The sequence below is a fragment of the Nycticebus coucang genome, chromosome 6, assembly GCF_027406575.1.
Source record: "Nycticebus coucang isolate mNycCou1 chromosome 6, mNycCou1.pri, whole genome shotgun sequence".
NCBI lineage: Eukaryota > Metazoa > Chordata > Mammalia > Primates > Lorisidae > Nycticebus > Nycticebus coucang.
In genome coordinates, this window is record NC_069785.1 from 30,956,755 (window position 1) to 30,982,984 (window position 26,230).

At 44.9% G+C, this 26,230-nt stretch overlaps 3 protein-coding genes across 8 annotated transcripts in view; 2 read left to right on the forward strand and 1 right to left on the reverse strand.

Moving 5' to 3' along the window:
• Positions 1 to 3,573: 3,573 nt before the first annotated feature.
• On the forward strand, positions 3,574 to 9,451 carry CIROP (ciliated left-right organizer metallopeptidase). Its single transcript, XM_053594757.1, has 14 exons — positions 3,574 to 3,871; positions 4,045 to 4,138; positions 4,237 to 4,288; positions 5,441 to 5,584; positions 5,891 to 6,010; positions 6,239 to 6,323; positions 6,449 to 6,594; positions 6,674 to 6,845; positions 7,035 to 7,104; positions 7,182 to 7,278; positions 7,379 to 7,651; positions 7,852 to 8,081; positions 8,250 to 8,429; positions 9,214 to 9,451. Exons 1-14 carry the CDS (start codon positions 3,574 to 3,576, stop codon positions 9,449 to 9,451), a joined length of 2,199 nt encoding a protein of 732 aa, XP_053450732.1.
• Positions 9,452 to 9,535: 84 nt separating this feature from the next.
• Positions 9,536 to 12,289, reverse strand: C6H14orf119 (chromosome 6 C14orf119 homolog). The gene is made up of 2 exons (XM_053594770.1): positions 12,133 to 12,289; positions 9,536 to 10,686 (listed from the first exon to the last, which is right to left on the reverse strand). Exon 2 carries the CDS (start codon positions 10,683 to 10,685, stop codon positions 10,257 to 10,259), a length of 429 nt encoding a protein of 142 aa, XP_053450745.1. The 5' UTR covers position 10,686; positions 12,133 to 12,289; the 3' UTR covers positions 9,536 to 10,256.
• A 50-nt stretch (positions 12,290 to 12,339) lies between these two features.
• ACIN1 (apoptotic chromatin condensation inducer 1) overlaps positions 12,340 to 26,230 on the forward strand; it is a 38,743-nt gene continuing 24,852 nt past the window's right edge. For 4 of the 6 annotated variants that reach the window (XM_053594748.1, XM_053594750.1, XM_053594749.1 and 1 more), the window contains exons 1-4: positions 12,340 to 12,778; positions 14,620 to 14,685; positions 17,892 to 18,003; positions 18,427 to 18,546. In XM_053594748.1, coding sequence (XP_053450723.1) covers positions 12,599 to 12,778; positions 14,620 to 14,685; positions 17,892 to 18,003; positions 18,427 to 18,546 — 478 coding nt within the window. In that variant the 5' untranslated portion in view covers positions 12,340 to 12,598. The remainder of the gene's footprint in view (positions 12,779 to 14,619; positions 14,686 to 17,891; positions 18,004 to 18,426; positions 18,547 to 26,230) is intronic. The other 2 variants (XM_053594746.1, XM_053594747.1) reach the window with 2 other exon arrangements.

The window sequence follows — 26,230 nt, forward strand, 5'->3', positions numbered from 1 at the left end:
ACAAATATTCGCAGGTCTGCAGCAGACTGAGGCCGTTCTTAGAGCTTTTGTTTTTGCTGTGAAAGAAGAAGTAACTAAAAGTCACTGAGCAGGAGGGGGAATGAAGGCTTGAAGGTGTAAAATCCTAGTTGCTGAGGTGCATGAGGGAACCGACTGCTGAGATTTCTGACTTAAGAGTGCACAACTGAAGTTGATGATTTAGAGTGACAAAAGTGTGTGCTCTGGGATGATTTCCCCAATGGTCCTCAGCTGCTGGGGAGCAAGGGCAGAGAAGATAGATGTCAGATCCATCTAGGGTTGGAGCTTAACCAGGGAGGTAGGATGGAAAGGAAAGACAGGAAAGAGGAGTTGAAGGCATGTACAAAGGAGAGCTTGTCATGGTAAACCTGGAACCTAGCGTAGAGAAGGGGAGATGTGAGGACGGGATGACCAGTGATTCCTCAGCAAGCTTGTAGAACAGCTGCAGTGAGGCGACTTGAGCAAACCAGCCCTAAGGAAGGGAGATCCTATCAGAGAGCAGGATGTTTGATTCAGTTATTTCTTAGGTGCTGTTTCTGTTGATGATAAGCCCCGGGGTATGCCCTCAGGAGAGGCTCACTGGGGGTGGGGAGAAGGGATGAGAAATGTTAGCAAGGAGAGGGTGCAAGGGCTGGGGGTCAGCCTGCCAGATGGAGCAGCCACATGGATGACGACCCCAAAGGAAGTCACATCTACCACTTTTCCACTCCACCCCCATCTACATCCCCTCTCCTTATCCCCAATGTCCTACCTCCACACCTATTTCTCCCTTTCATATATGTCTTCTGATTTTTTTGTTTGTTTTTTTGTAGAGACAGAGTCTCACCGTACCGCCCTCGGGTAGAGTGCCATGATATCACATGGCTCACAGCAACCTTTAAACTCTTGGGCTTCCGCGATTCTCCTGCCTCAGCCTTCCGAGTAGCTGGGACTACAGGCGCCCGCCACAACGCCCGGCTATTTTTTGTTGCAGTTTGGCCGGGGCTGGGTTTGAACCCACCACCCTCGGTATATGGGGCCGGCACCCTACTCACTGAGCCACAGGCACTGCCCCATATATGTCTTCTTGAACACCTGTTCTTTTGTCTAACCCAATCCTCTCCTATCCCTCCATCTGCTCTCCTTATCCCCAGTCTCTCCTCACCCCCATCTTCTCTTCTCATCCTGTTCCACTCATCACAACCTTATTTCCCTCCACACTAGGCACTGGAGAAACTACAGGACAGTGGGTTACAGTCTGTGCTCCGGAGCCTGCCTACAGGCGCTCAATCCTACACAGCCCATTGCCATCTCTACACATTGTCTAATTTTGCTGTGCCTCAATTGCAAAACTTGGAAAATAATACCTAACAGTAACTACCTCATAAAGTTGCCAAAAGAACTATATGAGTATAAAGCCCCTGGAACAATGTCTGGCCACAAAGAGGGTGCGCCATGAAGCGGTGGTTACTCTCACGCTCTCGCCTCACCTCCACCTTCTTATCTCCATTATCCCTCCGCGCCTGCTTCCTACCTCTTCAAAGACGAAGACACCAATAAGACTCAGGCGCCACCCGTGTCCACCAGGAAAACAAACACAGAAATAAATAAACGCCAGGATAACGTAGTAAGCCTGCTTCAAAGATGAGAAAGATATGCTACTGGAGAACAAAAGATTCACGGACTAACTCTGCCTGGGGGATCAAAGAAAAGTCTCGACAGGCAGATAACCTCTGAGCTGGATTTCGAAAGTCGAAGAAGAATTTGCAGTGTGAAAGCAGGAAAGATTTATCTCTGCCTGCATGTGTGACTTCGGGCTCAGCACCTGGCCTGGCGGGGTACGCTCTACCTCAGTGTGACCACAAGGGGGAAGCAGAGCACCAGGAGCCGCCGCAGACTGGCCGGAAAACCTAAGAGAAGCTGAACAGATCTTGAATTCATCATGCAAATCCCCAACCAGAATCTTCTCCACAACTCAGAAATCTTGGAGAGAAAGACTAGGTTTATCTTAGAGAAAGAGCAGAGTCCTCCAAAGATTTGTACACATGATGATAAAAGACTAGTACTCCTCTGAGTTGAAAGCATGTGCATTCTTTACTGGATTATTTTTTCCTAAAAACTCAAGCATAGCTCAGAGTCTTGATTTCATCTAGTGTTTACTATGAACCAGACACTATTCTCAGTGCCTTACAAATATTCACTTACTGCTCATAACAACCCTGTAAGTACAGTCATCCCCATTTTACAGATGGGAAAACTGAGGCAGCTGGTCAAAGTTACAAAGAAAGTGGCAGAATGGATTTGGCTCCAGAGTTTGGGTGTCTTCCTTGTATGTGTAGTTCCAGCCATAGTTCTGGTATGTAAAAATATAAAATCAAGCCTCCCTGGGAAGTCTGCAGCCCTTCTCTAAATTCTAGTCTTTGTCACTAATTAGCTATGTTGCCTTAAGACATGTCACTTCACCCCTGATCTATTTCTTCAAAAGTTAAATATGAAGTTAGATTCAACCTTCATCCACATACTGAAGACTAGGACCCACAGGCTGTTCCAAGTGCTATGGACGAATAGACCAGCTGTTCGTGGAGGAATGTGGAGGAAGAATTACTAAGCCAATGGTGATAACAGAGCATAATGGTGTTCTGTTAGGAGCTGGAAGGAGAGCCCCTTCCTGTGAAATGGTTCCACTCTCCCTCTGGCAGGTGTTGAATTTGAGCTGGGGGTGTTAAGAAAGGCTTCCCAGAGTAATTACAGGAAAGGTAGGAATTAGCTAGGCAGGCAAGGGAGGAAGAGTATCCAAGCAGAGGAAACAGGATATGAAAGCACAGCATGAGCAAAGAAAACAGAGTTCCCTAAGAACATGTTTGAACATCTACTGATGTCTGTTTTAAGTTTGTTTTCCCTCTCCTGCATGTCTATAAGCAGCTCCTGTGAAGCCTCACAGACCTAACACAACAGCATCTCCTAGGAGGTGTCAGCCAACTAACATGGATTTGTTGAGCACCTGCTAAGAACCCTACCCAGATGCGGGAGATGCCTAAACTAAAAGTCTTGCAGTTTAGTGAGAGGACACCCAGTTGTGCCACTGGGGCGAGTGAAGTACAGAAGCCTTGTTTGCCCATTTCCAGTGAGGCATGCAGGCATTTATGAAGCAAAGAATGTCACCCTTTCCCACTGTCCATTATGCTGACACCCATCTTTTATTTTGGTGATGCTTCCAAGGTTTTCTACTCAGAAAGGCAGAGGTAATAGGATGAGGAATGAGAGAAGGTTAGAAAAGAGCTCCATTGTGGACAAGGCAGGCTTCTCTTTGGAAAGGTCAGCTGAGGCCTCAGAATGACCCTTCCCCTCCCCCAGCACTCCACCTCTGGCACCCCCGGAAGTGGGTGGATTTGGCCCCCAACCTCCTGGCAGGAAACTGTAGATGTAGTCGACAACATTCAAATCTCAAAAAAATAAGCAAGTGTTGTAGAGGGGATATGGAGAGAGAAGGTGAAGAGAGGAGAGCCAGAAATAAGTGAGTCAGCGAAGAAGGGGACAGAGACAGGATCCAGGGCAGGCTATGAAAAGATACTAAAGATGCTGCTGCTGCCGTTGCTCCTTGGGGTTGCCACAAGCAGATGTCTACATGATGAGACTCAGAAGTCTGTGAGCCTTCTCAGGCCCTCTTTCTCCCAGCTGTCCCCAAACTTTCGCTCTTCTTCCCTCAACCTCCCTAGCTCCAGAGATCCTCAACCCCTGCGCATCCAAACCTGCTATATAGAAGACCCTACCTCAAATGGAGCTTGGGATCCTAAGGGAGATGGGACGAGAGGGGAGTCCCGAGCCCTGGCCGCAGTAAGAGAGGCCACTCAGCGAATCCAGAGTGTCCTAGCAGGTGAGTGAGGGGCAGAAGGAGTCGGGGTGTGTGTGTGTGTGTGTGTGTGTGTGTGTGTGTGTGCGCGCGCGCGTGCGCGCGCTGAGGAGTAGAGACGTCTAGGGACAGAAGATCAAAGCAGAAACAGAACTGGAGTTCTCAGACATGGAGGGGAAATTAGCCTTTCATCTAAGTCCCTCCAGTGCAAGGACCCCTGCTTCTGAGTCGAGACCCTGCACAATATTGCCACGCTGTCTGGGGAGACCCAGAAACCCCAAACTACCACAGGTGAGTTCATGTCGTTGAGAATACATGGTATATGTAATACTTCTTTAGGGATACCCAGAAATATCCCTAGCTCACCAACAGATGTTCATTCTTGGCAGGTGCAGCCTCTTGAACCCAAGGTACAAAGGAGAGAGTTGCCTGGGGGCAAAGGTGAGTGCAAATTCTCAGTCTTAGAGATCTGAAGTTCCCTATCCTGCCTATGTGTTCTAAGACCACCAGCATCAGAATTACATAACGTTGGGAAGCGCCTGTGGCTCAAGGAGTAGGGCGCCGGTCCCATATGCCAGAGGTGGTGGGTTCAAACCTAGCCCTGGCCAAAAACCAAAAAAAAAAAAAAAAAAGGAATTACATAACGTGTTTCTTTACAGTGTAGATTCCCAGGGCCTCCTTTTCCCTGCCCCCAAAATTATTAAATCAGAGATGAGGGGCAGGTCCTTCAGTATGATGTGAAGTGGAAGAAACTAGAGGCTGGAAGAGAAGGTGCCTCAAGCTATAAGGGCCACTTGGGCAGAGGGGGTATGTAGTGGTTTGTCGGTCCTGCCACACAGATCCAACACCCCCTCAATTTTCTGCCCCCCAAATTTATTAAGTCAGAGACTGGAGGTAGGGACAGAACTCTGTGTTCTAGCCAGCTGCCGGGATGACACTAAGACAGACCCAAGGTGGCACCCATAGCTCAGTTAGTTGGGCTGGCAGGTTCAAACCCAACCTGAACCAGTTAAACAACAACAACTGCAACGAAAAAAAAATGGCCAGGCGTTGTGGTGTGCACCTATAGTCCCAGCTACTTGGGAGGCTGAGGCACAAGAATCACTTAAGCTCAAGAGTTTGAGATTGCTGGGCGCACCTATGTCTCAGTGAGTAGGGTGCCAGACCCATATACTGCAGGTGGAGAGTTCAAACCCAGCCCCGGCCAAACTGCAACAAAAAAATAGCCGGGCATTGTGGTGGGCACTTGTAGTCTCAGCTACTCCAGAGGCTGAGGCAAGAGAATCACCTAAGCCCAAGAGCTGGAGGTTGCTGTGAGCTGTGACACCACAGGGTGACAGAGTGAGACGCCACAGGGCAACAAAGTGAGACTCTGTCTCTAAAAAAAAAAAAAGAAGAGCAAAAGAGTTTGAGGTTGCTGTGAGCTGTAACGCCATGGCACTCTACCAAGGGCAACATAAGAGACTCTGTCTCAAAAAAAAAAAAAAGACAGACCCAAGACGCTCACCCTCACCCTCCCTTACTCCTGGTACCCAGGTTGCTGCTGGCCCAACCCAGCTGCTAAGCTTGATGCTACATTTCACTCTCCACCAGATTCCTGATGCTCATCTCCGTGGTTATGCCTTGTGGCCAGAAGAGGGTTCCCCACAAGTGGTCAAGCCAGATGGGCCTGGGGTCCAAAACACTGATTTTCTCCTGTACATGAGGGTTGCCCACACTTCCAAATGCCATAAAGAGGTGAGGTTCAAAGCAAATCCCTTTTCCTTGCTTTGCCAACAATTCGTATTAAGTTGTGCTTATTTGAGATAACTTAGGGCATGCCGATAGTTTGGGTTGGGACTAAACCCCTCCCAAGCCATCCTTAGTGCCACTCCTGCAGAATTCTGCAGAGTCCCCTGGTCACCCCTTTTCAGGAAGATTTCTTCTTCTTTTTTTTTTTGACCGGGGCCGGCGCCCTACTCCTTGAGCCACAGGCGCCACCCTTCCGGAAGATTTCTTTTATCTGTGTTACCCCTCCTTCTCCTTGTCCTGGCCCATCCACAGCCCTCTATCATAGCCTATGCTGCATGCTGCCAGCTGGACTCTGAAGACAGGCCTCTTGCTGGTACCATTGTCTACTGTGCCCAACATCTTACCAGGCCCAGCCAGAGTGACATCGTCATGGTGACTGCTACACAATGAATAGGGAGAAGCACACAGGTTGGGGGTGGGGGGAGGCCCTTCAGCTTCATGTGACCCCCCTTCAGCTTTATGCGAAGTGGAAGAACGCACTGAGGGTGGAACACACATAGAAGGTGCTGCAAGCTCTAAAAAGAGCTGATTCAGCAGCGGGGGTATGTAGTGACTGGTCATTCCTGCTACAAATCCAGCCCTCTCACTGCATGAATTCAGGCCACACTGCATGAATTGCTCCATGTCCTGGGTTTCTCTGGACAACTCTTCAAGAAGTGGCGGGATTGCCCCTCAGGACTCAGTGGTAAATGAGAGGAATGAGGGAGAGGACTTCCCTAATGCCAAGCAGAGGGAATTCCTCCTTTTATCCGGTTTTACTTCACCCTTTAGTTTTCCTCTCATATTGCTTTCTTCCCTTTCTGTACTCAGTTAGAGAGAACTGCTCTACAAGGCAACAAGTGACAAGGCGAGATGAGTGGGGACAGCTGCTTCTCACCACCCCAGCTGTTAGCCACAGCCTGGCCAAACACTTGGGAGTGCTAGAGGTTTCATCGGGCGTTCTCTTGGAAGAAGAGGTGAGAATGAGAACTCCCTGGGATGACAGAAAAAAGAGGGACTAGCCAGGTAGCAACCAGCTGTCATTTCCTTCTGTAGGGCCCTTTGTCCTCACACTGGGAGGCCAGACTACTCCAGGGCTCTTTAATGACTGCTACTTTTGATGGTGCCCAGCGCTCTCGACTTGACCCAATCACTCTTGCTGCCTTCGAAGACTCAGGCTGGTACCAGGTCAACCACAGTGCTGCAGAGGAGCTGTTGTGGGGCCAGGGTGAGAAATCAGGGGGAACTGCAGAGGGGTAGTCATCACCCAAGTCAACTCCAGGGTAAGTGGGCGAGGTTGGAAGGATCATCTGCTGCTAAGGTATAGTTGAAGCTGTGAGCATAGCCAGCGCTGAGGGATGTTTGGGGCTTCATTTGTTAAGGGTACTCTCTCCTTCCCTTCCTATATCGCAAGCAGGATCTGGCCTGGAATTTGGCCTGGTGACCACATGTGGGACTGGTTCCTCAGACTTCTTCTGCACTGGCAGGTTTGTGTGCTGAGTAGTTAGGGAACAGTACAGCTGTCAGTGATCCTAGTGTCACTCTTATCATCCCTGGTACACAGTGGGCTGGGCTGTCACTACCTGCACCTGGACAAGGGAAGCTGCTCCTCTGACCCCATGTTGGAAGGCTGCCGCATGTACAAGCCCTTAGCCAACAAGGTGAGTAGACTAGAGACAGAGAATGAAACTGAGTGGATCTGGCAGTTAACTTACAAGGTATCTGAACAAACACTATTGTAACTCCTGGCCTGCCCTTCAGAGTGAATGCTGGAAGAAGGAAAACGGACTCCCAGCTGGGGTGGTGAATCCTCATGGGGAGATCTACCATTCCCAGAGTCGTTGCTTCCTTGCCAACCTCACTTCACAGCTGCTCCCTGTGAATGCGACCGGGCATCCTTCTCAGATCCCATACCTCAAGGAAGTAGAGCTCACTGGCCGCTGCTACTTGCATCAATGCACAGAGAGGGGTGCATACAAGGTGCAGGTGGAGGGATCACCTTGGGTCCCATGCCTTCCAGGAAAGGCTATTCAGGTGGGTACCCTAAGGAATAGTTGTGGTACAGTGGCAGAAAGAAGTGAGCACACTGTACTTTCCAACCCATTTTGATGTTCATTTTTAACTAAGTACCCACTGAGTCCATGACTCTCATCTAGAACATATATTTTCCTCAGAAAGAATGCTTAAGCAGATAATTGAGGCACAACTATACTCTGCTACATATTTCCCTGCAGATATCCGGGTACTCCGGTCTTCTCTTTTGTCCCCAGAGTCGGTTGTGTGGGACTAATGAAGGTACCAACGCTGTTACTTCCCCACCTGTGAGTCTTTCAACCCAAGCCCTGCTATTCCAGCTGTCCTTAGGTTTAGCTGGACCTCCAGGCCACTCTCTGGGGAAGGAACGGCAAGAAGAGCTGGCTGAAGTGGTACTGCGGGCACTGGTGAGCAGAAGTGGCATGAGCAGGTAAAGGGACAGTTCAGGCTATTTATACAATGGGCCAGGGAAAAATGCTTCAAAACTCTCCTCTGAAGACTTTTTGTTCATTCCACTCCTAAGTCTGCACCTGTTTCGTTGAGTTATATTCCTCCAGGAACTGCTTACCTCCATTAAGAAATCCAAATGTCCATTCAGGTGCTATTTCCACAGCCCATCCATTACTGCTAGTTTGGTGTTCACTGTGCATATGTGGAAGTCCCCTGGCTGCAAAGGGCCTTCAGTTTCTATGCTGCACAGGGCCCTGACCCTGACTCTCCAAGTGAAACCCCTAGAAATTTATCATGGAGGAGCCAGCTTTACCACAGAAGATAACAGGTAAGATAATACTCCAAGTAGTTTTCTTTCAAATGTATAGAGTACAGGGATTTTAAATTGCACTTATTAAGCTCTCACTCATGTGTATATTGCCTTCTAATACATAACCCTGTCTAGGGCAAAGATCCCTAACACAGTCACTTCAGTCCCATCATTATATGACTCCCTCCTCCACACAATAAGGTAGTTCCCCTATCTCTAGGACATAGGGATCCAAGACCCCTTCCTTTCTTAAGGACTACCCAAGGATGGTGTTTAGGTGTTTAGTTACCTGAACACCAGTGTCTTCCCTTAAGCCACTTCCCTAACTGCCAAGTTAGGTCTTCTCCCAATAATTTAAAATCCTAGAAGACTTGGATCTTGGTCTTATTCAATCTAATTATTTGATTATTTACTTATTTTTTTGAGAGTCTCACTACGTCGACCTCGGTAGAATGCTGTGGCATCACAGCTCACAGCAACCTCAAACTCTTGGGTGTAAGCAATTCTCTTGCCTCAGCCTCCAGAGTAGCTGGGACTACAGGCACCCGCCCCAAGGCCTGGCTATTTTTTTGTTGTCATCGTTATTCAGCAGGCCTGGGCTGGGTTCGAACCCGCCAGCCCCAGTGTATGTGGCCAGCACCCTAACCACTGAGCTACAGGTGCTGAGCAATTATTCAATTTACTTTAAAGTTGTATATTAACTCATAATGATCTCCTGTTAATGCTTGAATGAAGCAGGGATTTATGCATTCTACACATAAAGGTAAAGCCCTTCACTTTCTAAGCCTATGCATTATTCCAGGCCAAATAGTACCTCCTGTGTTCCTGAGTTGCTGGTTACCTTGGACCATAATCCCTCCATGACCCATTTAAGTCTGACCATGGGACTCTGTCTAATGCTGCTTATCCTGCTGAGCGCACTGGGAACAATAGCCTATCAGAAACGAGCTACTTTTCAGGTGGGACCATCTGCCCCTTACCATTTACCAGAGCTCCAGAACACAACAAGGAGCCCAGATGGAAGAATAAGGGAGGTGTGATATTACTTTCTCCTGAATGTCTCTTTCCATGTGTATCAACATTTTATATTAGCCTTGCAATGAAAAAAAGATGGAGTCATATGGTTCTGAAGATCTATTCTTTATTTTGGTACAAAATAAACCATTTTATCTGTAAAGAGTATGGCTTTTATATTGTTAGAGAACAAAATTAATACCTGCTACCAGCTCAAGGACATCACATATACTTTAGAAAAAAGTCACTGCTATTTGGATTCAAACATACATGGTGTGGAAAAAGGAGTAACTAATTATCTTCCTCTCTTGATTTTCCATAACTTTACTAAATCATCACGGGGAAAGTTAGTGGTTGGGATGCAACCTAATTATGCCAGCATCTGGTGGGCAAGGAAAACAAGCCATCTGATTCCAGCTAGACTATAAAAATAATGACTTTTTATTGTCCCTCTTCCCTGTTTCTGGGGAAGGAAGGCTCTACATTTCACAGGCCAACAGTAGGCTTGTTATATATATGTAGGTTCCTTTGGGTACAGTTCCAAAATAAGTAATCAAATTCTAGAGAGTTTGGCATCTCTTGGAAAGAAGCAAACCAGAAGACAGACTGATGATCTGTATTTGCTTAGATGAATAACATTTACACTTAGATGGAGTCCCACTGATTCGTTATTAATGCTGAGATAACCATGGCTGTGCTGGTCAGGCAAGTTCATTCAGTTGATCTGACCACTCCCAGACTTATATGTGACACATGTGAATTGAGTTCTCACGGTAGAGTCACGGCCTTGACTCCATCATCTGTGGTTATCTTCTTTGATCTGAATGCCTGTCAGTCCTTGCCAACTGTTGCAGCCACTGCTTGGTAAAATTTTGCCACGAAGTCTGGCTCACTGATCTCCAAGTGTCTAATAAATTCATTGCGCTCCTGCTCAGCCCAACCTCGAAACCACTGATCCCAAAGACGTAGCTGGCACTCAAAGATACAAGGTGGTCGGTTTGCCCCAGACACACTAAGCTGCTCCAGACCATCCAGTAGTGGCTGTAATTTTCCTGGTACTGCCTTAGCTACCAGGTCCTGTAGGAAACGTTCACGCTGGGGACCTGACCAACTGGCAAACCAGTGAAGAATACACTTCATCTCTTGGGAAGTGATGTAAGACATTGGGGGAGGGGAAAAGTTAGTAATACTATCTGGTACTGTGGGTAAAACAGGAGGAAAGGATGGTGGCATCAAGGAGGAAGATGATTCCAGTGGCATCCTGAAACATAAAAGTACTGTTATACACTCCCTTGATGGCACAACCAAAATGTAACTTCCTAGCAACAAATCTCAGTCACCATCTATAGAGAAAACTAATTTTCTCTACTTCAATTTACAGGAAAATAAGAGGGTCCTTTAGATTATTATCCAACTACCTTAGAGAAATCACCTAAGAATGACTTCATATTTGCCAGCCTTCCTCTTTCTTTCTCAAACCTATTACCCTCCCCAACCACCGCTGTTTCCCTCTTATAACCTAAAAATAACCAATATATTTCTTGCTCATTCTCTCCTTGGGCCAGGTCAGACTCGGTGTTTGTGGGTTACCCTCATAGGGCAAGCTTCCCACTCCCTTACAAAAATAGCTGCTGCCTTCAGTCCTTGGAATCTCCACCACTCCCCTCTAAGGCTTCAGTGCTCCTTGGGGGCACCAAAATACGAAGTAACAGAATAATTCTATTTTCTAGATTTGGCAAAGAAAAACACATAATTAATGTTGGTCCATCACATCTGACCTAACATGAAAAAGTATCCTTTTTTAATTTAGTACATACGTTGGTCAGGGCCTAAATGCTAACTGCTCTGGATGAAAAAGCCTTCTCTGCAATATACGTGCAGCCTCTGAAATATGCCAAGAACTTCATAACATGTTACCTCCTAATGTTTCCAGTAAAGCACTAGGAAATATCAAAGAGCAGATTATATGAGGGCTTTACCCAAAATAACATAACACAGTAAGAAAAAAGAAGCCTGGTGTTTATTCAAGACCCTGAAAAAAACAGTGCAGTTGGTTTGTTGGCTTAGGGATCTAACAAGTGTTACACTATTGTGTAACAATTTATGCCTATGAACAACTTTCCTTAATGTTTAATACGATACCTATTGGTGTCCTGCAATCGATTTTGAATCAGAATACAACTCGAAGGTAGCCAATTCGACTTAAATAGTTTTCAGTCTCACAGTTTGAATCTCCAACAGTGAAAACCTTACTATTTGTCTGTGACCTATTTCATTGTTTGTGTTTCTCCCGCTCCAAGCTAGTGGATTCACAGCGATAAGGAAAACACGCCCGAGAAAACTAAAATTAGTTCAACTAGCAAAACAGGTCAAGGCATTTGCCTTTTCAGTTCTTGCCTTTCAATAACTTTATTCTCTTTTTCGAAGAAATAACTTTTCTAGGGTCTTGCCACTTAGGCTTCCAAGTTAAACTCAAATTCAGTGCCTTGAATCAGTTCAGACAGGTCCAAAGACAGACACGCTGCTCCCTCTTGACCACCCTGTTACATATGCCCTCAAAGAGCACCGAAGCCTTAGATGCGAGTGGCGGCGATTCCGAGGACTGAGGCAGCAGCTATTTCCGTAAGGGTGTAAGAAGCTTGCCCTGAGGGTTACCCAAAAACACCGAGTCTGACCTGGCCCAAAGAGGGACATCTATCCAGCTTACCTCCTCTGTGCCCCAGAGGGCACTCGGAGATCGTCACAAGGGTCCTTAGACTAGAACAATCACCACAGCTTCCATGTTTCCTGAAAACCCAAAGTTGGGCCAGCTGGACATCCCACGCACTTCCGGTCCCGAACCAGTCCCAATCACCCAGGTGCCCCAGCGCCTGAGCGCTATGTCCGGAGATAGCCGAATATCTCCGATTATGGTTACGCCAGAGTCGACGACTTCCGAACACATTCCACTCAAAGCCCCGGCAAGACGAAGGTAACCGAACCGAAAGCAAGGAGAGGGAGGTAGAGAAGAGATGGGCGGATGGAAAGAATCGATTGGTGCCGATATGAGACGGAAACATCCGAGCAGTTCCGGAGGAATCCGGGGAGTTCTGAGTGGTAATCGAGGGGTACACTATTGCAGTGGGCGGGGCTAACTGGGTACGTTCGAAGGGCGTTGGCGGAAATTACCGAAGATGCCCGAAGCCGTCGGGACGGACCCGAGTACCGCACGCAAGATGGCGGAGCTGGAGGAGGTGACTCTGGACGGGAAGCCTCTTCAGGCGCTACGAGTGACCGACCTGAAGGCCGCACTGGAGCAGCGAGGCCTAGCCAAGAGTGGGCAGAAGAGTGCCCTGGTCAAGCGGCTCAAAGGGGTGAGGAGTCGGCGCTGCCGGGGTGTCGGAGGGGAGCGGACCCGGTAGAGACGAGTCTGCCGCGGCGCAGGCGCAGTGTCCGGGCTCGGCGCGAGCTCGCTCAGGCCGGCAGCGCGAGCCTCTGTATCCGCGCGCACGGTAGTTGGTGAGGCTCGCGCTAGAATAGAGATCGCGCCGGTTCCCGCCTTAACGGCAGCGGCGCGAGCCCAAAATGGGAGGGTGCGCGCTACTCTCCTGGAGTGTCTTAAGCTCCTTCCTCCTTCCCCCACCCCCTCCTTGTTTGTGTCTGTGGTTTCGGCGCATGCGCCGCAGAAGGAGTTAAATCCCACTACAGCCATAGGCGTTGCTGGCCAGAGGGGGGAGAGTTCGGCTGGGTCGGAGTTAGGGGTATAGTTGGGTGAAGTGGTGGATGGGGTGGCTGTCTGTATCCGCAAGAATGGAATTGGGGTGGGGTAAAATGTCCGTCCGCTTGATCAGATTGGGAGATGAGATGAAGAGAAACCTTGATTCGAAGGGACGTGGTGGGAGAGGTGTCTAATTTATATGGCATCCAGAAGCAATTTGGGTGTATAAGAGTTTGGTGAATATTGATGAGAGAGGTGAAGCAGGTTGGTGTATGTTGAGGAATCTGAGTAAATCAGGGTGGGATTGTCATGAGGTAGATTGGTATGTGTAGGTTTGGTGTGAATGGGGGAAGATCAGGGTATTTTGGTTTTAATAAGAGCTCATCAGGATACGTGGCAGGTAGTACAGATTAGGACTGGGTTTGTTCAAGGTTTGAGTTGGTAGATCGTTGCTTATACAGAAGCTGACAGTGTGTGTGTGTGTGTGTGTGTGTGTGTGTGTGTGTGTGTGTGTGTAGTAAGTCAGACCAGGGTTTACAGGGTCTGTGGTCATTTTCTCCTGTAGCCTCCTGTTTGAAATTTATAAATTTCATGAATGTAGATTCCATTCTGCTGGAAGTTATACAAGTTTATTCAAGTAGATCTAGTCGTGGATAACTGAGTAATTCAGTGAGTCCCAAACTAGCAGCCCCATGTTAGTTTTGTGTATTTAAAGCTGATTGGAGTATTTAAAGTAATTTTACCTGCATGGCTACAAGGGGCACTTGTCAAAAGTGCAGATGATAATAGGGACTGTGGTTCAGGTTCTGTCACTGATTTTATGACATAGCCAGATCACTGATTCTCTGCCTGCCTGCATTTTACATCTGAACATTTAGTAACAAAAACCATGGCTACCTTTAAGGATCCTCTGAAGATGAATGAAAATTTCTTTCTTTGTTTTTTTTTTTTTTTTTTTTTTTTGGCCAGGGCTAGGTTTGAACCCGCCACCTCTGGCATATGGGACCGGCGCCCTACTCCTTGAGCCACAGGCACCGCCCGAAAATTTCTTAATAGGCTCTGCACCTGTAGCTCAAGCAGCTAAGGCACCAGTCACATACACCAGAGCTGGCGGGTTCGAATCCAGCCTGGGGCCTGCCAAACAACAATGACAACTACAACCAAAAAAAAAAAAAATAGCTGGCCGTTGTGGCGGGCGCCTGTAGTCCCAGCTATTTGGGAGGCTGAGGCAAGAGAATCACTTAAGCCCAGGAGTTGGAGGTTGCTGTGAGCTGTGATGCCAGGGCATTCTACCAAGGGCGACATAGTGAGACTATCTCAAAAAAAAAAAAAAAAAGATAATTGTATTAGTAAAGGGCTTTTAGATCTGTGGAAAAGAAACACAGTTTAAGCGTGTATTTAAGTCATTGCATGTAATGAAGAAATGGTGAGACGGGTGGGGGTTTGTTTTCTTTTTTTTTTTTCCTCTGTTTTTTGACTTGCCTTTCTCTGTACTAGGCCCTAATGCTAGAAAATTTACAGAAACACTCAACACCCCATGCTGCATTCCAGCCAAATTCCCAGGTAAGAAAGAAAGTTCATTAGGTGGAGTGGGCTGTCTGGATGTGCAGCGTATAAAGAACATGTTGTATATTTGCTTAATTCCTCACCAATATTTTTTTAAATTCCCGTGGTCAGAAATGTCCTTTTACCATAATAGTTCTAATCAAGTCCATTTGTACACAGAACCTGGAATAAAGAACTGAATCAGGAGTAAAATAACTGAGCAGTTGTTATTAATAATTTCCAGTACTTGAAAATGTGGCTCTGATTATGTTCTGTGCAGAATATGAAGTTATTTGGTACTGATTTGGGAAAAGTAATTGACGTCGTTGAATGTAGATGTGATGTAGACCACTACTTCATGTGTAGGAAGATACTTACTGATCAAGAACTCTTCTTGGCATATTTTCCAAAGATTCAATACTTTATAAATTATTCAACATTACTAGTGAAACTACTGACTATGCAGTTACTCTTAAACATTGCTATTAGTTTCCTGTGGATGAGCAGTTGAACCTCTGGAAGACTTGGTTTCTTCCTTTGTTTCCTCAGTTTTCTTATCTGTAATATGAGAAAAGGTTAGACTAGACACATGGTTTTATATAACTCCTTTTATGGGGCTGCTTTTGGGGGCTTCCTAGGGAAGATTTCTTCTCAAGCAAAGTTTATACTTCTGTCTTAAACTAGATTCAGCCTACTTTTATCTACTTTATATACTGAATTTCTGCGTAAGATTTCTTTTAAAGAAGTCATTTCAGGGCGGCCCAGGAGTTGGAGGTTGCTGTGAGCTGTGTGAGGCCACGGCACTCTACAGAGGGCCATAAAGTGAGACTCTGTCTCTACAAAAAAAAAAAAAAAAGAAGTCATTTCTTTATTAAAAAACAACTCCACAGGGCAGCGCCTATGGCTCAGTGAGTAGGGCGCAGGCCCCAAATGCTGAGGGTGGCAGGTTCGAACCCAGACCTGGCCAAATTGCAACAAAAAATAGCCGAGTGTTGTGGCAGGTGCCTGTGGTCCCAGCTAACTCGGGAGGCTAAGGCAAGAGAATCGCCTAAGCCCAGGAACTGGAGCTTGCTGTGAGCTGTGATGTCACAGTACTCTACCAAGGGCAACAAAGTGAAACTCTTAAAAAAAAATGTTGTTTTTTTTTTGTTTTGTTTTTTTGTTTTTTTTTGTAGAGACAGAGTCTCACTTTACCACCCTCGGTAGAGTGCCATGGCGTCACACGGCTCACAGCAACCTCCAGCTCTTGGGCTTACATGATTCTCTTGCCTCAGCCTCCCGAGTAGCTGGGACTACAGGCGCCCGCCACAACGCCCAGCTATTTTTTTTTTTTTGTTGCAGTTTGGCTGGGGCTGGGTTTGAACCCACCACCCTCGGCATATGGGGCCGGCGCCCTACTCACTGAGCCACAGACGCCGCCCCTAAAAAAAATGTTTTAAAGAGAAAAAAACTCCACAAATTTTTAGACTGTACATTTTCTTAAGATTCCTTTTAAAATTCCCTACTTATAGTCACTTAAAGAAAAAACTAAGGTCTTTGTTAGTGTAGCCCCAGTACTAGGTGAATTCCCAGGATACTATGAATACTTGTTTTCCTGGGATACTATGGAAAACAAGAGAGCCTTGCTACTCTCTTGTTGTCACCTCATTAAGCTGTAAGTATCATAATCAACCCAGCTTTTAGGGGTTTAGTTAAGTACTTTAATAAGCATCAGAAACTGCATAAGTTAATCAGTTTAATTATGTTCCTTTTGCCCATTGCATTTTAGTCTTTGAAGTTTTGCTTTTATTAACAATAGGACTGTTACAGCAAACAAGCATATTTTTTAATATATGCAACCCACCGTTGAATACAAAGAATCACATCTCTACCTTAGGCGAAAATAAACATTTACTATGTACAAGACTAATGAGCTGGCATGGTGGCTCACATCTGTAGTTCTAGCACTCTGGGAGGCTGCTCACTAGTTCGAGAACAGCCTGAGCAAAAGCGAGACCCTGTCTCTACTTAAAAAAGAAAAAATAGAAGAAAAACTGGGGCAAAAGGATTGCTTGGTCCCGAGAGTTGGAGGTTGCTGTGAGCTATGATGCCACAGCATTCTACCCAGGGCAACAGCTTGAGACTCTGGTCTCAAAAAAAAAAAAAAGAAAGAAAGAAAGAAAATAAGACTAATAACATAGAAAGTATTTAAAGTTTTTTCCCCCTTTTTCTGGTGTTCTCTAATAGGATTTACTAAACAAGAAAGAAAGAAAATAAGACTAATAACATAACATAGAAAGTAAAGTTTTTTCCCCCTTTTTCTGGCGTTCTCTAATAGGACTTGCTAAACAAGAAGGTTCTAGGGAGGAAGACTTGTGAAGAGAATGCTGAAGGGTAGAAGTGACATGAGAATCCATATTGGGATGGGATGGCAGAAGAGATAAACCCCTAGGTTTTCAATATTGTTAGCAAGGATTTTTTTTTTTTCACGCAAAGAAAATAGTCTTTCAATTTCTTTTTTTCTTTTTTTTTTTTGTAGAGACAGAGTCTCACTTTATGGCCCTCGGTAGAGTGCGATGGCGTTGCACAGCTCACAGCAACCTCCAACTCCTGGGCTTAAGCGATTCTCTTGCCTCAGCCTCCCGAGTAGCTGGGACTACAGGCGCCCGCCACAACGCCCGGCTATTTTTTGGTTGCAGTTCAGCCGGGGCCGGGTTTGAACCCACCACCCTCGGTATATGGGGCCAGCGCCTTACCGACTGAGCCATAGGCGCCGCCCTAGTCTTTCAATTTCATACTTTTAAATACTGTACTTGAATTTTGAAGATGTTTGACAAAATGTTTTCAGAGTAGGTAGAAGTTGATCTTTTGGAAGAACAAAGATTTTTTCTTCCTTTCAGTTTTGAAATTACTAGCAGGAAATTTATATTTATTTTCAGAAAAGGTTTCAGATGATCTAAAAATTTAGATGAAAGGGCATGATTACAGGAATTTTGACTTCTTTTCAAGCTGATTGTCTACCAACATCACTCTTTGGTTGGGGACTGAATATTTCAAATAAAAAAATTATGTATGGTTCCTCTCTTTGTCATTTTTTATGACTCATAGGGCTATTTATTCTGGTCTTTAATATGAAAGTAGCCTCCAACAACATTTTAGTTATCTTTCTTGGGTCATGGAATTTCCTTTCTTGTATTTTCTTTGTTTGCTTTTCTAGACCCTCTTTTTCCATTTCTTCTACACAGATTGGTGAAGAAATGAGCCAGAACAGTTTCATAAAACAATATCTGGAAAAGCAGCAGGAACTACTTAGGCAGCGCCTGGAACGTGAAGCTCGAGAAGCTGCAGAACTTGAAGGTAAGCCCAGAATGTCACTTCTGATGAGGAGTTCTTCATTATCCCTGTTACCAAGTAGATAGGCCTGTCTAACTAGGCAATTTCAGGAATAAGTCAGGTAGAGACTACTACTTACTCATTTTGGTAATTAGTGGAGCCAACTGAGTTATAGTTACTATTTACTTTTGTAAGGAAAGAGGACACTTAATTTGCCTATCTTGTCAGAAGAGGATTCCTGTCAAAAAGAACAGTTATAAGTAAATTAAACTACCATTTAGATGAGGCAGAGCTTAATCCTAGGGTGTTTTTTCTTTACATACAGTGCTCCTTTTGGTATGTATCTTTGCATCTGTGACTTTGCCTGACCTCCTTCACTCCTCTACATATTCCCACATGCTGAGACCTTCACTTCCTCCCTGCCCCGACCCAATCTGTACTTTGCAGAAGCTTCAGCTGAGTCGGAGGACGAGATGATCCATCCCGAGGGAGTGACTTCCCTGCTGCCTCCTGACTTTCAGAGCAGCCTGGAGAGACCAGAGCTGGAACTCAGCAGACATTCACCCAGTACGTATCTCCCTCCCCACTGCGCTATTTTGTCATTCTGCGTAGTTGGTGGGGGGAGGTAGTTACACCTCCTTTCATGCTAAGCTTCCCTGAAAGTCCCAGGGAAATTCTATGACATGGACATTTGACATCTGTTTTTCATGGAAGTTATATCCTTTTTTGAAGTCTGCTTTCACTTATATGTTGTATTACTGTCTCAATATTTTATGAGGCAGTATGATTTTTCTTCTCATCTGTATCTCTTCAACTCATCTATCTCTGCTTTTAGCAACAGTCCCAACTCTTTCAGCTATTTACCAATTGTATATATTATGTCCAGTCATCCCCTCAGATTGGGCATCTGCTGCAGTTTATTAATTTGTTCAAAAATTTTTATCAAGTGCCTATTGTGCTAGACACTAGGAATATAGTAAAGAAAAGGACAAGTCTCTGCCCTAAAAAGCTTACAGTCTAGTGAGGATATGGACATTAAACAAATAATTACATAATTGGTTATAGTTGTGCTGAGTGCTATGGAAGGCAGTGCAGAGTATTATGTGAGCATATTAACAGGAGCTCTAACCTAGTGTGTGGAATTGGTTTGGGCAAGATTAGTTTTTTCACATAAAAATTTGCTTTGTTTATTTTTTACGGCTATTATGCCATGAATTTGTAGGGAATGGGTTATAGAAGTTCAGGGTCCTTTCCATTGACTGTCACAAAGTATGCTACACCTATTAAGCCATGAATTCATAGGGTTTTTTTGTTTTGTTTTTGAGATAAGGTACCACTCTGTCTCCCAGGCTAGAGTGCAGTGGTGTGATTGCAGCTTACACTGCAGCCTCCAACATGTGGGCTCAAGCAATCTTCTGGCTTAGCCCCCCGAGTAGCTAGGACTATAGGCACTTACGGCCACATCTGGTTAAAAAAAAAAAATTTTTTTTTTTTTTGTAGAGACAGTCTCACTTTATTGCCCTCGATAGAGTGCCATGGTGTCACACAGCTCACAGCAACCTCCAGCTCTTGGGCTTAGGCGATTCTCATGCTCAGCCTCCCGAATAGCTGGTACTACAGGCACCTGGCACAACGCCCGGCTATTTTTTTGTTGCAGTTCAGCTGGGGCCAGGATTGAACCCACCATCCTCAGTACATGGGGCCAGCACCGTACTCACTGAGCCACAGGTGCCTCCCTAAAAAAATTTTTTTCAGAGACAGAGTCTTGCTATGTTACACAGACGGGTCTCAAACTCCTGGTCTTAAGCTATCCTGAATCTGCCTGCCACTGTGTCTGGCTATAAAATATATTAAGCACCCAATTTTGCATAGTATCTCAAGCAATAGTCTATAAATACAACCTTTGTCTTCTGAGAATTTACCTTTGTGAGAGAGTATACTTTTGGGAGAGAATATAGAGGTTGATCATCAAAAACCTGAGTAGCTCCAAATGCTGAAATCCAAAACTTTTTGAGCATTCACATGATACTCAAAGGAAATGTGCTCATGGGAACATTTCAGATTTTGCATTTTCAGATTTCAGGTGCTCAACCAGTAAAGTACAATGCACATATTCTAAAATACTTGTGATTCTAAGCATGATGGAATAATGGATGTTTAACCTATGTATAAGACACGTGAATGGTCAGTAGATATATTAAGCCAATGCGTAACTTTTATCAAGTATTTCGAATCATTATTAATGTTGGGGGGGTTTACCCTACATAATCAGTGCTTGGGCTCGGCACCTGTAGCTCAGTGGTTAGGGCGCGAACCACATACACCAAGGCTGGCCGGTTCGAACCTGGCCTGAGCCTGCTAAACAACAGTGACAGCTGCAACAAAAAAATAGCCAGGCATTATGGCAGATGCCTGTAGTCCCAGCTACTTGGGAGGCTGAGGCAAGAGAATCGCTTAAGCCCAAGAATCGCTTAAGCTCAGTTTGAGCGCTGAGCTGTGACACCACAGCACTCTACCGAGGGTGACATAAAACTGTCTCAAAAAAAAAATCAGTGCTTGAGTCTGATTTTTAAGGCCCTACTTTTCTCAGTGCCTGTTTTTCTTGATCATAGTCTTAGACCCAAAGGAAAATTTTTAGAAGCCTTTCAATAAATTAATACTGGCCAAGACTTTGTAATTCTTAATTTTCTCAGGGACGTCTTTTCTCCCCAGAAGAGTACTGTTTCCTTAATTAATCTGCTTTACTGTTAGTACTCTTTTTTTTTTTTTTTTTCCATGATTATAAAGCCAGGAGGAAAGGGAAAGCTCTTCTATAAATTGATTACCTGTATTTTTTCTCAAGTAAAAGTCAGTTAAAAAATATTTGTTGAGGCTGGGCGTGGTGGCTCACGCCTGTAGTCCCAGCACTTTGGGAGGCCGAGGTGGGTGGATTGCCTAAGCTCAGAGGTTCGAGACCTGTATGTAACAGCAGTGAGCCAGAGTAAGACCCTGTCTCTACTAACAACATCAAAAACAGCCAGCACCACAGGAGAAAGAAGAAAATCAACAAAAAAGGAGTACTTCAAACAAAGAAGAATGAACAAGCACACTGAAATTTAAAAAAAAAAAAAAATTAAAATAAAAAAATATATTTGTTGAGTTCTCGCAGTGTATATGCGAGAAATTAGCGGACAGTAAAGTTGTTAGGGAGAGAGAACAATTGTACATAAAACTAACAATAGAGAATACTATGTGACATAAATTACACAGAGATGCATGTACGATAGGAATTCAGAAGAATAGAAGGGCTCTGGGGACTAGAGTGTTGAGAGAGAGCCTTATGAAGGAGATATAAGATTTGAGCTGAGCCTTGGAAATGGATAGGATTTAACTTACAGAAAGGAAACAAGGGTATTTTTAGGAAGGATCAAAGGCATAGGGATAAGAATGTGGGGTTTTTGTTTGTTTGTTTTTGAGACAGCCTCAAGCTGTCGCCCTGGGTAGTGTGCCATGGCATTACAGCTCACAGCAACCTCTAACTTCTGGGCTCAAGCAATTCTCTTGCCTCCACCTCCCAAGTAGCTGGGGCTACAGGCACCTGCCATAATGCCCGGCTATTTTTTGGTTGCAGCTGTCATCGTTGTTTGGTGGGCCCGTGCTGGATTTGAACCCGCCAGCTCAGGTGTATGTGGCTGGCGCCTTAGCTGCTTGAGCCACAGGCGCCAAGCCTGAATATGGTATTTTTATAGGAGAGGAAGTAGACTAATCTAGCCAGAGTTAAGTATTTCATATTCGAGAACAGTCAGTGACACATTTTAAAAGGTAGTTTGGGATAGTATTTCAGAGGGCCAAGCCAATAAGTATAAGCTTTTCTTTTACAGGGAATGGGGGAACTAGTGAAAATTTTCAGTAGGACCATGATTAAATAAGGTCATTACCTTATTATTATTATTTTTTTTTTTGTAGAGACAGAGTCTCACTGTACCGCCCTCGTAGAGTGCCATGGCGTCACACGGCTCACAGCAACCTTTAACTCTTGGGCTTATGCCATTCTCTTGCCTCAGCCTCCCGAGCAGTTGGGACTACAGGCGCCCACCACAACACCCGGCTATTTTTTTGTTGCAGTTTGGCCGGGGCTGGGTTTGAACCCGCCACCCTCGGCATATGGGGCCGGCGCCCTATTCACTGAGCCATAGGCACCGCCCGGTCATTACCTTATTAAAGAGTGGTACTGGTTTGGCGCCTGTGGCTCAAGTGGCTAAGGTGCCAAGCACATACACTTGAGCTGGCGGGTTCGAATACAGCCCAGGCCCACCAAACAGCAATGATGGCTACAACCAAAAAATAGCCGGGCATTGTAGCAGGTGCCTGTAGTCCCAGCTACTTGGGAGATGGAGGCAGGAGAATTGCTTGAGCCCAAGAGTTGGAGGTTGCTGTGAACTGTGATGCCATAGCACTCTACCCAGGGCGACAGCTTGAGGCTTTGTCTCAAAGCAAACAAACAAAAAGAAAGAGTGGTACTTACCTCTGTTTGAGAAAAAAGCAGCTCTGAGTTCTAAATGTAATTTGAAATGAAAATGAGGAATGAATTCTGAAATAGAATTAAGGTATCAAAAGCAAAGATTTAGAGTGAGGAAACACAGTCTCTTCAGTGTTTTATGTCATTAGCAGGGCTCTACTTATGGCTATAATTGGGTGGGGGGGAGAACCCCAAGGTAAAAAAAAAAAATCAAAGAGAGGTGAAAATAAATTAGAAAACATGAGTGTAGTAACCTATAGAGTATAACTAATAATTTCCTTAAGTAGTGCTTTTCAGTGTACTTTATGCCATAAATTTTCCTGCCTCTGATCTCTGCTGGGATATGAATGTCATTAATAGGTATGGTGCAAAATTTAGTCCCTAGAGAGAGTGGTAGTTTGGAGTTGTAGCAGTGTTAGATTGAGTCAGCATTAACCCCAGTGTTTGCCCAGAAATCAGATTCTTTAAAGTGCAGAATATCAATCCTGTAAAACCATTGCAAACCATTGCAGTGGCAGCTTATTTGTTGGCTTTGGGTGTTTGGGGTCCTCTTTTTGTTTAATTTTATTTTATTTATTTATGTTTTGAGACACAGTCTCACTGTATCACCCTCAGTAGAGTGCTGTGGCGTCATAGTTCACAGCAACCTCAAACTCGTGGGCTTAAGCTATTCTCTTGCCTCAGCCTCCCAAGTAGCTGGGACTACAGGCGCACACCACAATGCCTGGCTATTTTTTGGTTGCAGTTGTCAGTGTTATTTAGCTGGCCCGGGCTGGGTTCAAACCCACTAGCCTCGGTTTATGTGGCTGGTACTGAACCCACCAGCCTCAGTGTATCTGGCTGGCACCATAACCACTGTGCTACGGGCACCGGGCTGGAGGGTTCTCTCTTTAATAACAAGATTTTTATTAAAGTAAGGTTCCTAGTAACATTTCTAATCACTAGCGGCACCTGAGGATTGTTTTTTAAAGGATCGCTTGGTTTAAGAATGTGGATTCTGGGCGGCGCCTGTGGCTCAGTGAGTAGGGCGCTGGCCCCATATGCCGAGGGTGGTGGGTTCAAACCCAGCCCCGTCCAAACTGCAACAACAGAAAAATAGCCGGGCGCTGTGGCAGGCGCCTGTAGTCCCAGCTGCTCAGGAGGCTGAGGCAAGAGAATCACATAAGCCCAATAGCTGGAGGTTGCTGTGAGCCGTGTAACGCCAGGCACTCTACCAAGGGCAGTAAAGTGAGACTCTGTCTCTACAAAAAAAAAGAATGTGGATTCCTAGGCACTATCCTAAGAATCTCAGGGAGTGAAAGTCCTGGGATTCCTCATTTTTTACAAGTCCTTGAGTGGTTCTGTTGACCAGGATCTTTGGCTTATATTCTAGCGCCTCCCATTTATGTGTCATAGGCAAAATTCCAAATAGGAAGGAAGAATTGGTTTATAAAATCCTTCCAAACTTTCCCCCTTGACTTTTTGTCGCTACTTCATATTTATGTAAGGTATTGGGAATCATTATCCACTTGCCATAATCAGAAGTTTTCTCCATTCTCTTCTGTGTCATGACTGTGTATACAAAAATCCTTTTTTCAAAAAGAACTCCACCTAGAAAAATACAAAAATACTCAATTGACTAGAAAAAAAAAGGAAAATACAAAAATTTTTTTTTTTTTTTTTTGGCTGGGGCTGGGTTTGAACCCACCACCTCTGGCATATGGGACCGGCGCCCTACTCCTTGAGCCACAGGCGCCGCCTGGAAAATACAAAAATATTTTAAATTGGATATTTAGAATACTGATTCTTTAGCAGAAGTATATGCGATTCTAGAGAAATGCTAAATAATTACTTACAAGGCTAACCTGAGTCACAGTTAGGTTCGGTATCATTGCCAGATCTCTGTTTTCTTAATTCCTGTTTCTTATTATTAGGTAAAGTTACCCTTTGTCCACAGGCCTTTCTGTGATCTTTAACTTGCCTTATTTGGGTCCCAAAAATCCCTGCCTAGGGATTTGTTTTATATGAAGAAACTACTTCCCTATTTGGCATTTAAGCATTCTTCATTTAATATATCCTACACTGTCCAGAAGCCACCTTTTCCTTTCTCCTGAAGGCTTCTGGCTTTGGACTCATAGATATCTTAATGTTCATCCTGACTTATTTTTTGACTTCTGAAATACATATATTAGCCTGTTATCAGTACTGGCTGCACCCTTAGCTAAAATGCTTAGTTTCTGCCCATGCTATTAAGACTTTTTTCTTTTACAGGCTTAAGATACTCATTGTGGCCATGTGCTTATAATAGATGATACCACTTTTCCCAGAAGCTTGTCTGTATCTCATCAGTTACTTCCAAGAAATTAAAAAGTGTTCCCTCACATCTCCTTTATATTTTGTTTGCTTACTCATACCTTGTTTATTGTCTGAGAGTCCTGTCCAGTTTTCACTTTTCTGCAAAATGGTGATGACTAAAACTTTTCTGAATAGTTCTACCCCAAATATCTTTGCTGACTTGTTACTCAGATGCTTCCAGGGCAGTGTAATCATCCAGAATCCTATCACTGCAGTTTTATGGTATTAAGAATAACATATTGGCTTGGCTCCTGTAGCTCAGCTGCTAGGGCACCAGCCACATAAACCGGATCTGGCGGGTTTGAATCCAGCCTGGGTTTGCCAAACAACAATGACAACTACAACCAAAAGGGCAGCACCTGTGGCTCAGTGAGTAGGGCGCCAGCCCCGTATACCGGCCAAAAAAACTGCAAAAAAAAAAAAAACCAAACAACTACAACCGAAAAATAGCAGGGCATTGTGGCAGGTGCCTGTAGTCCCAGCTACTTGGGAGGCTGAGGCAAGAAGATCACTTGAGCCCAAGAGTTTGAGGATGCTGTGAGCTATGACACCACAGCACTCTACCCAGGGCAATAGCTTGAGACTCTGTCTCAAAAAAAAAAAAAATTATAGTCCAATAGGTTAGCATGCAGTTTACAACAGGTTATTTTTGTTTGTATGTAGTAGTCTTAAAATTGCAACTCTAAATTACTCATTTGACCTACCTCATATGGGCCTCTTTTTTTTTTTTTTTTTTTTTTTTTTAAACATCACCCTTGGTAGAGTGCTGTAGCGTTACAGCTCATAACAACCTCAAACTCGTGGGCTTAAGCGATTCTCTTGCCTTAGTCTCCCAAGTAGCTGGTACTACAGGCACCTGCCACAATGCCCAGCTATTGTTTTTTATAGTTGTCATTGTTGTTTGGCAGGCCCAGGCTGGGTTCAACCTGCCAGCCCTCCGCTGAGCTACAGGCGCTGAGCCTTTCTTGTTGTTGTTGTTGTTGTTGTTAAAACTAAGATAAATCAAGCTTCTTTTCTTACAGCCAAAATTCATGAAATTTTTTTCTTTTGATTTTATAGTTGAACCTGTTTCAGGTCACTGAATTATTAAATTACCATTGATTTTTTTTCCCCCCCAAGACTAGAGTTTTACTGCATCACCCGCAGTAGAGTGCTATTGTGTCACAGCTCACAGCAACCTCAAACTCTTGGGCTTAAGCAATTCTTTTGCCTCAGCCTCCCAAGTAGCTGGGAGTACCAGTGTCTGCCACAATCCCTGGCTATTTTTTTTTTGTTGTAGTTGTTACTGTTTTTTTTTTTTTTTTTAGCAGGCCTTCCAGGTTTAAACCCGCCAGCCCCCGGTATATGTGGCCAGCACCCTAACCACTGAACTATGGGCACTGAGCCTATCGTTGATTATTAGAGGCACTACACTAATCT

Excerpts from the sequence above, each read along its gene's own strand:
- C6H14orf119 (XM_053594770.1), bottom strand. The coding sequence starts at position 10,685 with ATGCCACTGGAATCATCTTCCTCCTTGATGCCACCATCCTTTCCTCCT.
- CIROP (XM_053594757.1), top strand. The coding sequence starts at position 3,574 with ATGCTGCTGCTGCCGTTGCTCCTTGGGGTTGCCACAAGCAGATGTCTA. Across the intron at positions 3,872-4,044 it reads AATCCAGAGTGTCCTAGCAG|TCCCTCCAGTGCAAGGACCC; the intron begins GTGAGTGAGGGG and ends CTTTCATCTAAG. Across the intron at positions 7,279-7,378 it reads ACAAGCCCTTAGCCAACAAG|AGTGAATGCTGGAAGAAGGA; the intron begins GTGAGTAGACTA and ends CCTGCCCTTCAG.